At 42.4% G+C, this 17,869-nt stretch overlaps 1 protein-coding gene across 1 annotated transcript in view; it reads left to right on the top strand.

The window, feature by feature from the left end:
- LOC307251621 (voltage-dependent T-type calcium channel subunit alpha-1H-like) overlaps window positions 1-17,869 on the top strand; it is a gene marked incomplete at its 3' end in the record, with an annotated part of 43,126 nt that overhangs the window by 24,278 nt on the left and 979 nt on the right. Inside the window, exons 16-34 of the mRNA XM_080028996.1 lie at window positions 108-298; window positions 2,623-2,916; window positions 3,405-3,505; window positions 3,800-3,923; window positions 4,635-4,703; window positions 4,877-5,061; window positions 5,209-5,335; window positions 6,551-6,676; window positions 6,864-6,953; window positions 7,637-7,829; window positions 10,806-10,957; window positions 11,078-11,187; window positions 11,428-11,561; window positions 11,683-11,753; window positions 13,987-14,065; window positions 14,443-14,564; window positions 15,848-16,162; window positions 16,341-16,494; window positions 17,094-17,650. Of these exons, the coding sequence (XP_079885122.1) occupies window positions 108-298; window positions 2,623-2,916; window positions 3,405-3,505; window positions 3,800-3,923; window positions 4,635-4,703; window positions 4,877-5,061; window positions 5,209-5,335; window positions 6,551-6,676; window positions 6,864-6,953; window positions 7,637-7,829; window positions 10,806-10,957; window positions 11,078-11,187; window positions 11,428-11,561; window positions 11,683-11,753; window positions 13,987-14,065; window positions 14,443-14,564; window positions 15,848-16,162; window positions 16,341-16,494; window positions 17,094-17,650 (3,194 nt within the window). The remainder of the gene's footprint in view (window positions 1-107; window positions 299-2,622; window positions 2,917-3,404; window positions 3,506-3,799; window positions 3,924-4,634; window positions 4,704-4,876; window positions 5,062-5,208; window positions 5,336-6,550; window positions 6,677-6,863; window positions 6,954-7,636; window positions 7,830-10,805; window positions 10,958-11,077; window positions 11,188-11,427; window positions 11,562-11,682; window positions 11,754-13,986; window positions 14,066-14,442; window positions 14,565-15,847; window positions 16,163-16,340; window positions 16,495-17,093; window positions 17,651-17,869) is intronic.

Here is a 17,869-nt window from a genome sequence, read left to right on the forward strand (position 1 = left end):
CCCTAATCAAATCTGATACATATAATGGCCAGAACTATATTTAAAAAAAGTTTTTGGGGAATTATGCTTCAACGAAAGTGGTTGTGTCTGCCTCTGTGTGTGCACAGAGATCAAGATCCAGGCCATGATGCTGAGCCCCAATGGCCTCCTGAACCCCAAAGCCTCCATGCCCCCCCCTCATCCGCCTTCTCTGCCAGTCATCACCCACACCGCGGCCACACCCACCATCATCTCCAGCCAATCACGGCGGGAGAGCTGCACCTCCATGGACCTCAACAGTCTGGAGCCCAGGTCCCCGGTGAGCCATGGACACATTCTTTTACCAATATTATAACCAAGTTAACTATTGGTGATTATTAGGCACTGTAATACAGAGAATGTTAAAATATATTAAAAAAAATGATAAATCCATATGAATATGATGAGAAAGACAGCATCTTAATTAAGTTGTTAAATTGATAAGTTTTTTGTTTACGTTCAGTATTTCTGAGCAAACCCGATCATATTCCAAAAACCACACAAATGTCTTGTATGTATTTCCTTCCTCATAAAACATTGACAAAGCCAAATCATTTGTAACCAGCATTGTTTCAGCTGTCAGTCTTCTTGTTACGGGGCTTTTCTTTGGCACCTTACCTTCCTTTTCTTGGCACAACACTACCAGCAACTGTCACAACTTTGAGTCATATAGTTCTGTTTTCAGTGATAGACACATATGCATATATTTGAGGTAAAGGCCAGTTCCATTTACGGATGAAGATGTTTCCGGCTGACTTTGTGCGTCAATATATCTTTTGTTTTTCTCTGTGTATTATGATGTTAGTTGTTGAAATACAAAATATTTCAAAAAAGAACATTAGCTGACTTTGATATACCAACCTTAGAAAAAACTTAGCAAACCTTTATTCTTAGTTTCCTGTTTGGCTTATTCACAGGAACTTCAGCACTTCTTGGGCTCACTCCAAGAAAATATACACTAATCAGACCTGGATCAAGTGACAGTATTTAGTCTACATCCTTAAAAGGAACCTGTTTTACTCACTCAAGTCTTGTGTGTTAATATGTATATCACCCGAGTGGAGCCAAGGAAACGCAGTATCTTGTCTCATCGTGTGGTGTGTAAGAATCATCGCAGCAGAAAAAAATTGTTTTTTGAGGCGTGACAGAGAGAGAGTAACCTGTGCAGTGCAGGAAAAAGACATGCATGGCTGCTCTCTTTGACTGTCGCCGACTGTTAATTGGCGGCACAACGCTGCTGCTGTCAGCGTTGCTATTCTCTCCAGCTGTGGATGTTCCTGTGAATAGTGATAGGGGTAATACATTGGAGTTTCAGCATGTTTGTGATGTTTCAGGTTATTTTACAAATTTGAGTGATGTAGGAGCTTTTAAAGCCCGAGTCAGCGATTCTGGAAGTGTATGTTGTCAAAATCACTTTGTCAAAATCAGTGAATATCTCCTCACGATCGGCTACCTGTCTGTACTGTGTGTGTGCGCTGAAAAAACAGTGCTAATACACAGCCTAGGCCCTGCAAACGGGCATCTTGTGCCAGCAACCTTTGTTTATGTGCCCTTTGTTTCAATACCAGTTTTCAGAGCCTAGGCCGTGTCATGATACCAGTTTTTTTTGTGCACACTGCACACACAATGTGGACAGGTAGCAAACTGTGAGGATAATTTCACTGATTTTGAAAAAATAAATATTTCGACAACAGGCATTTTCTCCAATCGCTGACTCCACTTTTAAGTTTCTGAATGAATCTGGTTTAATACAGAGAACTGCACTTGTTCTTCATATTCAAATAAAGCATTTTTTGTCAGAACTCAGGGTGGATAGATATATTTGCTCTTTCTCATCTTTGTTGTGGTTCAGCGACTGACATATTTTTCTTCGCCAAATTTTTCTCCTTTGTCTCTCACTTGTGTTATATCCTGTGCACAGTTTGTCACGTGGAGGAATGTTCATTTTCCATTTTTTGATAAAGCTTTGAAAGAAACTATGAGCGCTAGTCTTGATAAAACTGATCTTTATGCTGATACAAACCCGGCAGAATCATTGTCACATAAAAATGAGATTGCATAGAGGCCTGAAATTGAATTTAGATTAAATGTTCAGCCCTAAGCATTAGATTAAAACAAATCTAAAAATGAAATTTAAAATATTTCTCCCAAGCACTACTTTTGTCCAAAAACTCCAAAGGCAACCTTTAATCTGTGAAGAGTTCAATACATTATTTACACTTGGAAAAAAAAATCCATCAGATAACAGCCAAACTCCACCTCACTGTTTTCATCCTTCTATAGCTACAGAGACTGATAAAGGACACACATCATCCAATACAACAGTGGGGAGGAGGGATCTTCCAACGAGCATGTGATGCAATAAAGTTAATACATGGATGATTGCATATGGATTAGAGTGAGGTGAATTGAATGCCTATGTATTTGATGCATCTATGATTGGAACTTGGATAGGAGAGGTCAATGCACATGAACGTGTGCTATGCGATGTGTGATTGTTGTGTATATGTTCTAATTGCATATGAAAATAAATGTGAAGTAAAAAAAAAATAAAAATTAATTTTTTATCAGAAATCCAACTAGTTGTTACCGTTTTCTGTTTAGTTGTCTTGCCCGTCTCTGTGGGGCAGCGGGCCGGAGAGCCGTCGGTCCAGTTGGACCAGCATCAGCCGAGCCTCCAGCCTGCACCGGAGGAGCCAGTCGGGGGAGATGGAGTCTCTGCTGTCAGACACACACACCAGCTCTGACCTGAGCAGCAGAGAGCAGTCCCTGGACCAGGCAGAGTACCTGCAGGTGCCCATGCTCAACTCCCCAGACTGCAACGGAACCACCTTCCACAGCCCCGATCACTACGACGACACTCTCAACAGCGATCAGGAAGAGGACGAGATTGAGGAGGTACAACTCTCTCTGAATCCATTCATTTAGTACTGGATGAAGTAGTTTATCATAGCCATTTAAAATGAGTTCATGTTCAAATCACAATATAAAAAAGGCATTTTGATGTTGTCTGTTCTTTCCAGTCATAGTAAAACAAGCTGATAAAACTAAAACTTGTTTAGGCGCGTTTAAATCTTCAAAAACCACTGCTAATTATCTTTCAAAGGCATGAACTCCAATCCTACTGACCTTAGACTCTCTGAAAGTGTTTAATTAGCTGAATTTTGATAATGAGCAGGGTGGAGGAAATACTGTGAACATTGTTTGAAAAATCTCGCCGTATTGGAATTTTTAGGTTAATATTTCCTAGAAGAAAGTCATTCTCATTCATTAAATATATTCACGCTGCATATAAGTATGCTCATATTATCGTGCTTGTGTGTGTGTGTGTGTGTGTGTGTGTGTGTGTGTGTGTGTGTGTGTGTGTGTGTGTGTGTGCTTTCCAGAGTTTAAGTAAGAAGCTGAAGAAGATACTGAAGCCATATGAGCCTCAGTGGTGCCTGGAGCATGAAGAGTGGTCTCTCTATCTGTTTGCTCCACACAACCGGTAAATACACCCCACACACACACACACACACACACACACACACACACACACACACACACACAAACAGACATTGCCTCTAATATCCTCCTGAGTGCCCTTGGTGGCTTAAACCAAGGCATGTGTGAAAATTCACAGTAAAAGTGTGATAGCCGCAGAAATGGCTCAGGACAACAATTTTCACTTTTATCAATTAAATCTGGTGTAAACATCCAAGTTGTGTTGATAAATGTGGTGTGTGAAAAATGGAGGAGTGGTAGGTGATAATGCTTTTTCCTTCTCTTTTACTCTCCTCAGGTTCAGGTTGTGGTGTCAGAGGGTCATAGGTCACAAGCTGTTTGATCACATCATCCTCCTTTTCATCTTTCTTAATTGTATCACCATTGCACTGGAGAGACCTGACATACAGGGCAACAGCATGGTAACACACACACACACACACACACACACACACACACACACACACACACACACACACACACACACACACACACACACACACACAAACGCAAACACGTGCACAAACACAAACACACACACACTTTAGCTGTACTGTGAGGACCCTTGAACTGAAACCTTGTTTTTACTGTATGGTATTGTAGTGTGAAAAATTAGATCATAACGCTGTAACAATCAAGCAAAGAGTATTTAATCAAACAATAGAGCTTCATGTTCTTGGATCCTAAGAACATGGAGGTCCATCTAATCCAGGAAGCCCCGGTGGCTTTCTGAACAGAAGCGGGTAAAATGTTCCCACGGACAAGGTTTAACACTGCATATCTTTCCCCACAAAGATAGAAGAACAGGATTACACACACACACACACACACACACACACATACACACACACACGGCACACCACACTACAGCAGAGCTCATATGCTTGTTGCCGATGTAAGAGCGGTCTGGGAGTCATTTTATGAATATGTGCTGTTCTCATGTTTTTATTATGCTTCTACTACAATCGTAATGGATTTGTTCCAGCTCATTATGTAACACGTTCTAGTTAGGTTGAGTCCATAAAGCAAAGATGAAGCCACTGGGACCCTTAACTCGACTAATGTGATTCTTGTGTGTGTGTGTGTGTGTGTGTGTGTGTGTGTGTGTGTGTGTGTGTGTGTGTGACACACAGGAGCGGGTGTTTCTCAGTGTGTCCAATTACGTCTTCACTGTGATCTTCGTGGGTGAAATGATGATCAAGGTAACCATAACACGACACGTTCTCTGAATGGACACGACACAAAAAAGGCAATGTTGCTCTTGGTTGGGGATCAGAATTGCTTTCCGATTATTTTAAGATTTCAGTAATTTGGTTGTGTGTGTTTCTCGGTGTGTGTAATTGTTTGTGCACGCGTTTGGTGTGTGTGCGTCAAGGTGGTCGCTATGGGCATGTACTTTGGACAGGGTGTGTACCTGCAGAGCAGCTGGAACATTTTAGACGGACTGTTGGTGTTTGTGTCGATGGTGGACATCCTGGTCTCCATCGCGTCAGCGGGTGGCAATCGAATCTTAGGCATTCTCCGCGTGCTTCGTCTGCTCCGCACACTGCGACCACTCAGGTAGGAGTGTGGGAGATTTCTCTCTTGTGTTTTTGTCTATAATAATATCTGGTGTATTTACATAGCGCTTGTGTGTGTGTGTGTGTGTGTGTGTGTGTGTGTGTGTGTGTGTGTGTGTGTGTGTGTGTGTGTGTGTGTGTGTTGCAGGGTGATAAGTCGAGCTCCCGGTCTAAAACTTGTGGTAGAGACTCTGATCACGTCTCTCCGGCCCATTGGGAATATCGTCCTCATCTGCTGTGCTTTCTTCATTGTGTTTGGAATTCTTGGCGTCCAGGTAAACATTTACACGGCATATTCCCTGTCCGTCATCTGTTAGCTGAAGATGAGCATCATTATTTTCCTTTGAAAAATAAACTTATTGTCACGCGGTCTGACGTGCCCAGGCATCCAAAGCTTGTAACGTGTTGTGCCTCAAGAAAACTCTGATCAGCGTGGTTTAAATTAACGAGGCACATCTCAGAAAAATGCTTGAGGTAATAAAAAGTGAACAGTTTGAAACGTGTGAGGACATGCAAATGAGCTGCTGATTATGCACCAGAATACCTACAAGTAATTAAAAAAACAATGTTTCAAATACTGCGAGATTGTGCTGACAATGTAAATTTTTAGTACCATTGAAATTCATTTTTTTATATTATTAATTAATTTAATTAATTAATTAATGTAATGCATTAACTTTAGGGTCATTGATCTGTTTTTATCATCTTCAAAACAAACTAAGAATTTCTTTGAATACAAACTTAAAGATAACGAGTTGTCCAGAATATAAAAGGACCAATACTGGTATTGTGTTGTTAAGCAGTGATTCACAGTCTGTAAAATATATTTTATTACTACCTTTGACTAGTTGCTTTTTATATTCTTGTGAAATACTGAATAGTTTGACCTCCTCAGGCCCCGAAATCCTTCAAAAATCCTTTACAAGAAAAAGTCTGTCCTTCTCATAACTCACACGCACCTTGTTACATTCTTAAAAGGTTTGGATTGACTCAGACTATTTTGATCCCAACAGCATCATCCTTTTAGATATTTCTTTTTCATTGGCATTCTTGTACCAAAAGCCATTGATTGTAAAGGCTCTCTGTAAACTCTCTCATTATATAGTCATTTGCATTTTTACACATATTCATCCTGATATTCAAACGAATGCTTGCACAGGAAGCGGAGCATGTGGAGCGCAGACGCAGGATATAATTCTAATATTAACACACAGGCACATACTGTATTTATCAAAAGTACCCTCCCTCTGAATTATCGTCTAATGAGAATCCCCCATGCTGTAGTGCTTGTAATGACTGTCAGACAGTCTGCACCAGATGGCACTTGGATATCTTAGCTGTAACATGCAGTAGGCCTGTGGGCACTCGCAGAGTAATTTACTGTACACCAACACATCACTCTAATCTCGCTCTATGAAGCTTTGTTTACATTTCCTTCAGGTTACAGTATTCTTGTGTTTGTGTGACCACATCTGTCCGTTTGAATGCAGCTTTTTAAAGGGAAGTTTTTCCACTGCGACGGGCGAGATGTGAGTAACATCACCAATAAAACCCAGTGTCTGGACAGAGGATACCGCTGGTCTCGACGGAAATACAACTTTGACAACCTCGGACAGGTCTGTCATACACTAAAACACACACACACACACACACACACACACACACACACACACACACACACACACACACACACACACACAGCCACCCACCCACTCACTCACAATCACACATCCTGACTGACACTAGCTCTTAGAAAATTGATTGACGACATGGCACTGATTTATATGCCTCTGGCTCTTCCAGGCGCTGATGTCGCTGTTCGTGCTGTCATGTAAAGACGGTTGGGTCAGCATCATGTATGACGGCCTGGATGCTGTAGGAGTGGACCAGCAGGTGAACACACACACACACACACACACACGCACACACGCACACACGCACACACGCACGCACGCACACACACGAGCACACACACATTCTTGAACTTATTATGTTTTTGTGAGGACAATTATCTACATAATAATTTTCCCCCTAGTCTTAACCCTGAAACCGCCTTTTGAAGATGTGAGGACCGGGTGAAATGTCCTCTATTTCTAAAAAAGTCCCTCTCTGATGGTTAAAAGCTTAAATTGGTCCTCAAAAAGATGCCTGTACAAGTACACACACACACACACACACACACACACACACACACACACACACACACACACACACACAAACAAAGGAAAAGAGATGGTAGACAATGCATATCAGTTTTGTTTCTGTTTTGTGTCAGTCCCAGGCACCATTTGATCTTGTTTGTTTCACACAGAAAGGGGGAATATTTCAGGGGAGAAGGGAACTAGAAGGAAAGAAAAAAGGCAGACAGATAAATAGATGTGGACTGACTGGGCTTGCAGTTTCACTGCTGACTCAGGATTTACATTGTCTTCTTGTCTTTTACTTTCTCCTCTTCTTCCTCACCCTCTTTTCCTCACGCTTCTGTCCTCCATCTTTCTCCTTTATGTGCCCTTGCCACCATCCCTCTCTTTGCTCTCTCTCTCTCTCTCTCTCTCTCTCTCTCTCTCTCTCTGCAGCCAATAAGAAACAACAACCCGTGGATGCTGCTGTTCTTCATCTCTTTCCTCCTCATCGTCAGCTTCTTTGTGCTCAACATGTTCGTGGGCGTCGTGGTGGAAAACTTTCACAAGTGTCGTCAGCAGCAGGAGGAGGAGGAGGCGCGGATCAGGGAGGAGAAACGCCAGAAGCGCTGGGCGAAGAGGAGGAGAAGTGAGAGAACGCGAAGGGGAAGGGGGGTGGGGGGGGGGGGGGTTGTGCACAAGTACTGCATATGGCCAAAAGTTAGTGGGCGCCTGAATATTACACTTGTAGGCAAGGCAAGGCAAGGCAAGTTTATTTATATAGCACAATTCAGACACAAGGCCACTCAAAGTGCTTTACAGGGGCAAGATTAAAATACATAAAACACATTAGAAGACATTTAAAAGCGAATGAAAAGAAGTAAAACATTTAAATTAAATTAAAAGTACAGGTTAAAATGGAAACAGAAAAGTCTTCAGACTCAATTTAAAAGAACTGAGGGTTGCAGCAGACCTCAAGTTTTCTGGGAGTTTGTTCCAGATATTTGGTGCATAAAAACTAAAAGCTGCTTCTCCTCGTTTAGTCCTAACTCTTGGGACTGTAAGTAAACCTGTCCCAGACGACCTAAGGGCTCTGGACGGTTCATAACGTATCAGCAGATCAGTAATGTATTTTGGCGCTAAACCATTTAGTGCTTTATAAACCAACATCAGTATTTTGAAATCAATTCTTTGAGTGACAGGAAGCCAGTGTAAAGACCTCAGAACTGGGGTAATGTGATCCACTTTTTTGGTCCTAGTGAGGACTCGAGCAGCAGCGTTCTGAATTAGCTGAAGCTGTCTGATAGATTTTTTTGGAAGGCCTGCAAGGACACTGTTACAGTAGTCAAGTCTACTAAAGATAAATGCATGGACAAGTTTTTCTAAATCTTGCTGAGACATAAGTCCTTTAATTCTTGATATGTTTTTAAGGTGGTAGTATGCTGACTTATTAATTGATTTAATGTGTTTCTTGAAATTCAAGTCGGAGTCTATGACAACACCAAGATTTCTGGCTTGGTGTGTGGTTTCTAGTATAACAGATGTAAGCTGTGCGCTGACTTTTAATTGTTCATCTTCAGTTTTGTCGTTGTTTAATTGAAGGAAATTTTGGCACATCCAATCATTGATTTGTTCAATGCACTTACTCAGTGCTTGTATCGGACTGTAGTCTCCTGGTGATATGGTTATGTAAATTTGTGTGTCGTCTGCATAATTATGGTAGCATAATTTGTTCTTATTCATAATCTGAGTTAAACAGAAGAGGCCCAAGAATGGAACCTTGGGGGACCCCGCATTCAATATGTGTCCGCTCAGATGTGAAATTGCCTATTGTACCTGATTGTTGAACAATTCTTGCCAAAAAGCATTTCCATTAAAACGCTGTTAAGAGGGATTCTGCTTTTTAGATGGATTTTTCCACCTAATTGTTTCTCAACAAGAGCGTTTCTCCAGTATCATCTGTCTTTTGATTGTGAAATTCACTTTTAAAACAACAAAACTTAGAACATTAAGAAGAAGACGTCACATTTTTTTTTCTGTTAGAGGTGGAAAGACAACACATGACAAAATCTAAATTTAGTTTTTGTTTTTAAATCATTGGCTTGAATGGTCGACAAAGTTGATTTTCTTTTAAAATCACAAAAAAATCACAAAAATAAATGTAACATTAAATTGACATGCAAAGTATCAAATTTGCACCAGATCAATGCTATTAAAGATGAAGTTGTTCCGAAACAATGGTACAAAAAATAATAAATTATAACGATCCAACTCCTTTTAGTTTTTTATGATACAGTCATTTCTGTATCAAGAAAGAAAAAGCTCAGCTGTAGCCTCAAACTAAATGCCTCTATCCATTGTTATTTGACATTTGATATGTTATGATCGGTACACATTTACTGTCGTTACAGACATTAGCAAAATTATTTTTTCTTGTTTGTATTTGTTACTTCTCCTTCAATGTCTGTGGAAGAAGAGGAGAAATGTTACCGTTTACATCCAATTCTACAATGTGTTACCACATACATTTATTACATAAGCTTAAAACACAAAAAGTTCAATGCCAAAATGCTATTGGAAATGTAGCTGCTGAAGAACAAATCACCTCTAAAATGCCTCCAATGAACATTTGAAAAATAGAGATGTGATGGTGCCGTGGCAAAACTGGAATGTGACCTCTTCATCCAGCTGACCTCCAGGGTCAGTGAGGTCTTGAACTGATGTTGGGCCATACAGCCTGGCTATGACTCAGCCATTCAGCTCATGCCAAAGGTGTTGGAATGGGTTGATATCAGGACTCGAGCTAGCCGTTCAAGTTCTTACACAACACAATCATTTATTTATGGACTTTGCTTTATGCACCAGGACATTGTCATGTTGAAATTAGGAACGAGTATTCCCCAAACTGTTGCCACAATGTTAGAGGCACTTTATTGTTTAAACTTTCATTGTATGCTGTAACAGTAGTATTTCCCTAAGGCGAGGGACTGTCATTTGAATTAAGGGACTTGACCCAATATCCACATAATATATACTTTTGGCCATATATTGTAACTGTAGTATGACACACACCCTATAAACCAGATTATTTTACATATACTGTATGAGTACATGCATAAATTCTGCCCACTTTATGCTCAGATACACTCTCACTAACGCTACTGTATACAGTGCACTATAGTGTTCACGCTCCACCTCATCTCTGCCTGACTCTGTCCTTCTCTCACTGCAGTGTAATCTCTAGTAGTGCTTTCCCCTTAGTCAGTTAACGGTCTGGCAGCAGACAGCAAAAGGGTTTGTGCCCAAAGACACCTTGAGGTGCCATGGGGTGCGTGTGCGTGCGTGATGGATAGGACTGAATTCCTGAGGTAGCACTTTTAGACCGCACACACAGACACAGACACTTGCAAACTTACACACAGTGCACCACTTGGCACCAACTTGATTAGTGACCTCATAGCAGATATTATATATTTCTCTCAGAGGCATTTTAATGTTTGTGTGTGTGTGTGTGTGTGTGTGTGTGTGTGTGTGTGTGTGTGTGTGTGTGTGTGTGTGTGTGTGTGTGTGTGTGTGTGTGTGTGTGTGTGTGTGTGTGTGTGTGTGTGTGTGTGTGTGTTTGTAGGAGCCCTGGAGAAGCCGTACTATGCTGACTACTCCCCGTTGCGCCTGACCATCCACACCGTGTGTACCAGCCACTACATGGATCTATTCATCACCATCATCATCTTCACAAACCTCATCACCATGAGCATGGAGCACTACAACCAACCTAAGGTAACCATGGCAACAGCTTCTACAACCTGCCCCAGAACCATAGTAATGAAGCGCTGTGCGGTGGTACAGTAGAGCTGTGATTTTTTTTAAAGTGTTTGTGTGTGTCCTTGTGTCCTGCAGTACCTCAACGAGATACTGAAGTACTGCAATTATGTTTTCACGGTGGTTTTTGTCATCGAGGCCATTCTCAAGCTCATCGCTTTTGGCCTGCGCCGCTTTTTCAAGGAGAGGTATTCAAGCTCTGGCATGAATAGCAAGGCATTCACAAACATACAGATCCAGCTTTAGAGAAAAATTAAATTGTGTGTGTGTGTGTGTGTGTGTGTGTGTGTGTGTGTGTGTGTGTGTGTGTGTGTGTGTGTGTGTGTGTGTGTGTGTGTGTGTGTGTGTGTGTGTGTGTGTGTGTGTGTGTGTGTGTGTGTGTGTGTGTGTGTGTGTGTGTGTGTGTGTGTGTGTGTGTGTTTGTCAAGATGGAACCAGCTGGATCTCGCCATTGTGTTGTTGTCCATTATGGGAATAGCATTGGAGGAAATAGACCTGAATGCATCCCTCCCCATCAACCCTACCATCATTCGCATCATGAGAGTCCTACGAATAACAAGAGGTAACACACACACTCACACACACACACACACACACACACACACACACACACACACACACACAGTGACCCATAAACATGATGAAATGTGGCTGATCAGAGCTGACACATCACAATGTTTCAGTGTTGAAGCTGTTGAAGATGGCCACAGGAATGAGAGCTCTGTTGGACACGGTGATGCAAGCTCTGCCTCAGGTAAGAGAACAGCAACACGAGATGTCTCTTTAACTGCTAGCCTGGTTTTCCAGATTTGAAGGATTACATACAGCCTGTTTTATGTAGTGATGCATTGTTGCTGGCACCGACTGCCCCCATATGATTTACTCCCATCACTGATTCCCCTAACACACTGCTCAGCGTTGAACTAATGACACCAGATATTAACCAAACAAGACGGGCCCGTGTTTAGCCAAAGGCCAATTGCTGGTCCTCAAACGTAACAGAGTGGCTGATAAATCACCAGTTTAATCATAACTTTATTGCACATAACTTCCCGGCTGCGTTCATTCGATTGGTTTGCCACTGGATATCTGTGAGATGATAAAGTATGAGTATGAGTCCTTTCTGAAAGCTTATCATTTACAAAGACCCCACACGGCAATTTATTATCCTTTGAGGCACGATTGTGAAAGTCTGTCAAGTTATGACAGCAGCAGTATTTTTCTCCTCTGTTTTGATGCTTGCGAGGGCTAAGAGGAAAATGAATACAATACTACAAGCTGCACACAGCCAAGTTTTCTATCAGGTATACACTGAACCATTGCACATATCTGATTGGCCAAAGTAAAGCATTTCTGGGTGACTTTGCTCTGCTGCTACTGCAAAAAAAGTTTTCTTTTTTCCTGGAGCACCTGTGTCATTGATGATGCTGCATTTATTGAAGCAGGATTATTGTTGGCCTGATCTTAACATTGACAAGCAAGGACCAAACCATCAAGATGAGATGTTAATGTAAATGTATTTAGACATGTGGTTTGGATCCGGAAATCGCTATGGCTGCTTGTAGGTCCACCACTAGGTCCAGACTCTAAACTATTGGATGGATTGCCATTAAATTATGTACAGATACAGGTGAATGAATTGTAACAAGTAGTAGTAGTGGTTTCTTTTTACATCAGGAATATATAAATAAATAAATAAATAAATAAATAAATAAATAAATAAATAAATAAATAAATAAATAAATAAATAAATAAATAAATAAATAAATAAATAAATAAATAAATAACAAAGGCATAGGACTAAGGCATTTGATTACATAGGAAAGAAAAAAAGGAAAAGAAATTGACCGAAAATATGTAGGCTGAAGCTTTAGCTTACAAATTACAAATTACAAATCTTATTATTTATTCATCTAATTTTATGATTTTCGCTTAGGTAACGATTGAGATTCCTTAACTTTTCATTTAGGCTATCATTAGGTCAAAGTTGAAATTGTTTGGCAAATGATCAAATACAAACAAAACAAATGCCTCAAAATGCCATTAAGGCAATGTCAGCAAATTACACTAACACGCTAAACTAAGATGGTAATAATGGTAAACTTTCTTGCTTATAATAATATAACATGTACATATTGTCATTAGCATTAACTCAAATCACTGATGCTCATCTCTGACTTATGTAATGTAAAATGTGTGAAAAGTATTGGGAAAGAAAATGGTGGACTAGGACGAAGGCCTCAGGAAGCTTCTGGGCTCAGTGGACCCTGGGGATGCTACCAGTAGGGAGAGATTAGAGAGAGAGAGGAAGTGGGCGGGAGTGGGGTGCAGGATAAATGAGAACATACAGGTATGCAGCGCAAGTAGACATTTATAAACTGGTGGTCCTGCTCCTATTATGCAGCTAAATTACATCCATTCTGTTGCACAGTATCCCTCCTGAATCCCATGTTCGCCCACACATGTGTTCCCAACAAACCAGAAGAAAGAATCTCTCCTGCAGTAAGATCCTTCACTGCCCTTCCCACCCACGCATAAAGCCAGTCGTCTTTGCAGTGACCGATCTTTGCTGGGGATTGAACCCAAGTCCCAGAGGACTCATTCCTATGCGCTTCATAGATTGGTTCAACCATCATCTAATTAGGCATACTCCATACTCTGCTTGGGCAAGCTAAGTCCCGGTGAATTGTTTTGGTAATTGAAAGGAACAGGTGCATTTGCAATTCATGAGGAATGGTTCCAGGCTGTCAAACCGCACCTATGTTAATTAAACTTAAAGTTGAGATATAATTCAACTCCAGGTATCTCTTAATAGTTTTTCCAGATGTTGCAAACGAACAATGCAATAAGGTTCTTCTGTCTATGGTCTCTTTCTCTCTCTGTTGCATGTTTGCGTCTCTCTCTGTGTATACTGTACATGTCTTTTTTTTCTGTGTATCATGTACACTGTATATATCTGTGTGTGTGTGCGTTATATGTCCGTCTAGGTGGGGAATCTGGGTCTGCTCTTCATGTTGCTGTTCTTCATCTATGCAGCTCTGGGAGTTGAGCTCTTTGGAAAACTGGGTTAGTGTGTATGTGCGTGTACGTGCATGCATGTGCGTGTGTAAGGGAGTTTGTGCGCGCGGGGGCACATGAGTGAGATCGCTGCTGATGTGCGTGTGTGTGTGTGTGTGCGTGTGTGAGGCTGTGTGTGTGTGTGTGTGTGTGTGTGTGTGTGTGTGTGTGAGCATGTGCATCAGCTGACAATGGTGAGATATCAGTGGATTACGTAACATGCATACATTGATACAGAACATTAATTATGACGATTTAGAATCATGATGTAATCGTTGCTCTAATCTACACACGATTGCCTTTCTTCCCTCCCCTCCCCTCCCCTCGCCTCCCTCTCCGACACTTACTGCCTCTAATGCTCTTCTCCTCTTTTCCTCCTTTTTCAGAGTGTTCAGATGAAAACCCATGTGAGGGTCTGAGTCGCCACGCTACCTTTGATAACTTCGGCATGGCTTTCCTCACTCTCTTCAGGGTGTCTACCGGCGACAACTGGAATGGGATCATGAAGGTTATTTTTCCCTCTCTTCTCTACCCTGTGGGAGTTCTTACAAAGACAGAAAAGTCCATGTTTGTGGCCATTTATTTGTTGTTGTTGGTGTGTGTGTGTGTGTGTGTGTGTGTGTGTGTGTGTGTGTGTGTGCGTGTGCGTGTGCTTGTTTGTGTGTCTCAAAGCATCCGTTTTGAGACAAGCATTAAGCAGAGAGAAGATCACTGTTTTAATGATGGTCTAAGAGCTGCTGACAGGTGAGGGTAAGGAGAGTACAGCTGTATCCTTCTGTGACAAGCTCAACATCATGTTTCACTCAGATCAACATCTCCCCCCTGTTGGAGAAGAGAGAAAGAACAAAAAAGTCCATCTGAAAAGCCTCTCAAAGTGAAAGGGGTAGAGTCTAAAGTCCCACAAGAACTGGGCTTCTGGGCGGAGCCAGCAGATATGAACAGCCAATAAGAGCATTTGGTAGGTTGTGGATACGGAAAGTAATGCATTGAGATTCTCCAGCCCACCAAGTGTGCACGGCCAATCATACTCTCACTATATGCGTGGGCCAATAATCCTCTGCAGTCAAAGGTCAAACCGCATCGATGCACCTCAGAAGTTCTTACAGCGGCCATTTTGCCGTGGCCATATTGCTTCGTAGCGAGGGCTTCTGGCTAACGTTGTCCCTGCGTTCAGAATCGCATACTTTCTACTATTTAGTATGGTAGAAAAAAGATTTAGTATGTCCCGATTCTTGTGGCCAGATTTATATAAAATAAATAACTGAATACATCTTCAACTCATCACTCAATATTGTAGAAAGACTTGAGGCAGTGGTGGATGATGCCATCTTTAGTAACTAGCTTCTCGTTCCCCGTAGCTTCTGTACATTCTCCTAATGGGAGGGGCAAAGAGGGAACATTGCAATTTAGAGCCACTATAGATGACACCAAAATACACCTTTGTTACATTCTGCACCTTTAAAGGTGGTTGTCAAACTCACTTTTTGTCCAAATCAGTGAATATCTGTAGATCCCCTACCTGAAAAAAAATCCTGCGTTAATACACAGCCTAGGCTCTCTAAACAGGCATGTGGCTAGCTAAGATGGGCCTCCTTTCTTTACATACCCTTTGTTTACATACAAGTTAACAGAGCCTAGGCTGTGTACTTAAACCAGATTTGTTTTAGCACACACACACACACACACACACACACACACACACACAGGTAGCGGATTGTGAGAAGATATTCACTTGTTGTGTTATAAACATTTCTCTATTGTTTATCCTCTTCTCTTCCCCTTATCGTAAAGGACACGCTGCGAGAGTGTCGACCGCACGAACGCCACTGCCTCACCTACCTGCCCCTCATCTCCCCCGTGTACTTTGTGACCTTCGTGCTGACGGCACAGTTCGTCCTGGTCAACGTGGTGGTGGCCGTTCTGATGAAACACCTGGAGGAGAGCAACAAGGAGGCGCTGCTGGAGGAGATAGAGGAGAAGAAGGAGAAGGAAGAGATGAGAGAGAGGGAGGAGAGGAGGGAGAGAGAGAAGTTGGCAGCCAACCGGCGACACAGCACCTTCTCTATGGGCGGAGACCTGGGGACAAACGTGGACGCACCTGCCCAGGTAATGGACAAGAGCATGACGTGTTCATGTCGCTGTACTGTGTGTGTGTGTGTGTGTGTGTGTGTGTGTGTGTGTGTGTGTGTGTGTGTGTGTGTGTGTGTGTGTGTGTGTGTGTGTGTGAGTGGAGGTGACAATAAAGACGATGACATGACGTGTGTGTGATGATCTTGTGTGGCAGGTGCAGGTTGAGGATGAGGAGTGTTCCCATGGAAACCTGCTGAGCATGGGACGCATGCTGCCGGCTCTCCCCAGCGACAGCTACGTTCAGCCACTCAGATGCTCCCCTTATCCGCCCGTTGGACACGAGGCTTACTCTCGCTACAGCTTCTCAGGTCACTTGGTTGTGCCATTTACATCAAAGAACAGTTCTTATTGCTATGACGACTCACTGATTGCTGTGAAGGTTATTGCTTCCATATAAAAAGCAGAGAAGGCAGCGAAAGATGTGATGTGCTACAAGCAGAGCCACTGTTATCACAGACTTTAAAGAAGCAGATATTTTATACTAGAGTATGTCTGATGGTCCTGTCCCATCCTTAGTTTTTCCACTTCTGACATTGCACAAAGAAGGACCTTAGAATAGCTAGTTAAACATCAGATAAATGACAAAAACAATTCAAAGTTATACACAGAGAGACGGGAAAAGCCCATGAAAGGATTAAACTTGACCCTAAATGATATAAAACAGGACATACAATCACAAAAATATATTGAATTTAGTTTCAATTATTTTAATAACATCTTGTTTAGGGCTAGTCGGAGCGAGCAACACAGTCTCCCTCCCAGCGCAGCGGGGTGAGGAATGTGGGGGAGAAACAACTTCAAAATCTCATCATTTTGAATAACATGTCCCTCTTAAGAACATACTGGTCCTGATTCTGTTTTTCTTTTTCGTCATTATGTCCATACGATCCACATTATTTTCCTGCAGGCTCCATGTCCTCTCTGGGCTCAAGCGGAGCCGGCTCACTGCTGCAGGTTCCGGGCGCGCTGCCGGCCTTCAGCCACGTCTCCCTGGGGTCTGGCCGCAGCTCCAGGCCAAAGATCCACGTCAGCCCCTCGCAGAGCGTGGACAGACACTCCTCACACAGACTGAGCCCCGCTAACAGCATAGACGCATACCGCTTCAGCCCGGCACACAGGTTAAACCGACTCAGCTCGGCTCACAGCATCGACGGATACCGCTTCAGCCCGGCCCATCGGATTAACAGACACAGACTCAGCTCCACTCGCAGTATGGACGGGTACAGGCTGAATCAGGACCCCAACTCAGAGAGGCCCAAACTTACGTCCAGCCACAGCATAGACAGACACGCCTCCCTCAGACTGACTCCCAGCCACGGCGGTGCAAGCAGCAGACGTTCACATTTTCTCAGTCCTGAAGACAGTTTCGATACAAACATGCTAAGTCCCTCCTACGTTCCAGATAGCTCAGTAGCCATGAGACCAGCATCCTTCCGCGCTGCAAGCAGACAGTTACGGAGACAGGTGTGTTATTATCAACTCTTTTCTCTCATAAACTGTTTTCATGGTGTAGAGTCTAAAAAACTGTTATATTTCTCACAGTGCAATTGATCAATCTCCTCTTTTCAGCCTCTGTCTGAAATAACCCGTTTTAGAGCCTGTCTCTTTAAGCTCCTCCTTCCTAAAAGTCCAGTCTGCTTTGATTGGCCAGACCCACGTGGGTGCACAGGCACTGCTGGCTAG

This window comes from Ammodytes marinus, assembly GCF_949987685.1.
Source record: "Ammodytes marinus genome assembly, chromosome: 6".
In the NCBI taxonomy this organism is placed as follows: Eukaryota; Metazoa; Chordata; class Actinopteri; order Uranoscopiformes; family Ammodytidae; genus Ammodytes; species Ammodytes marinus.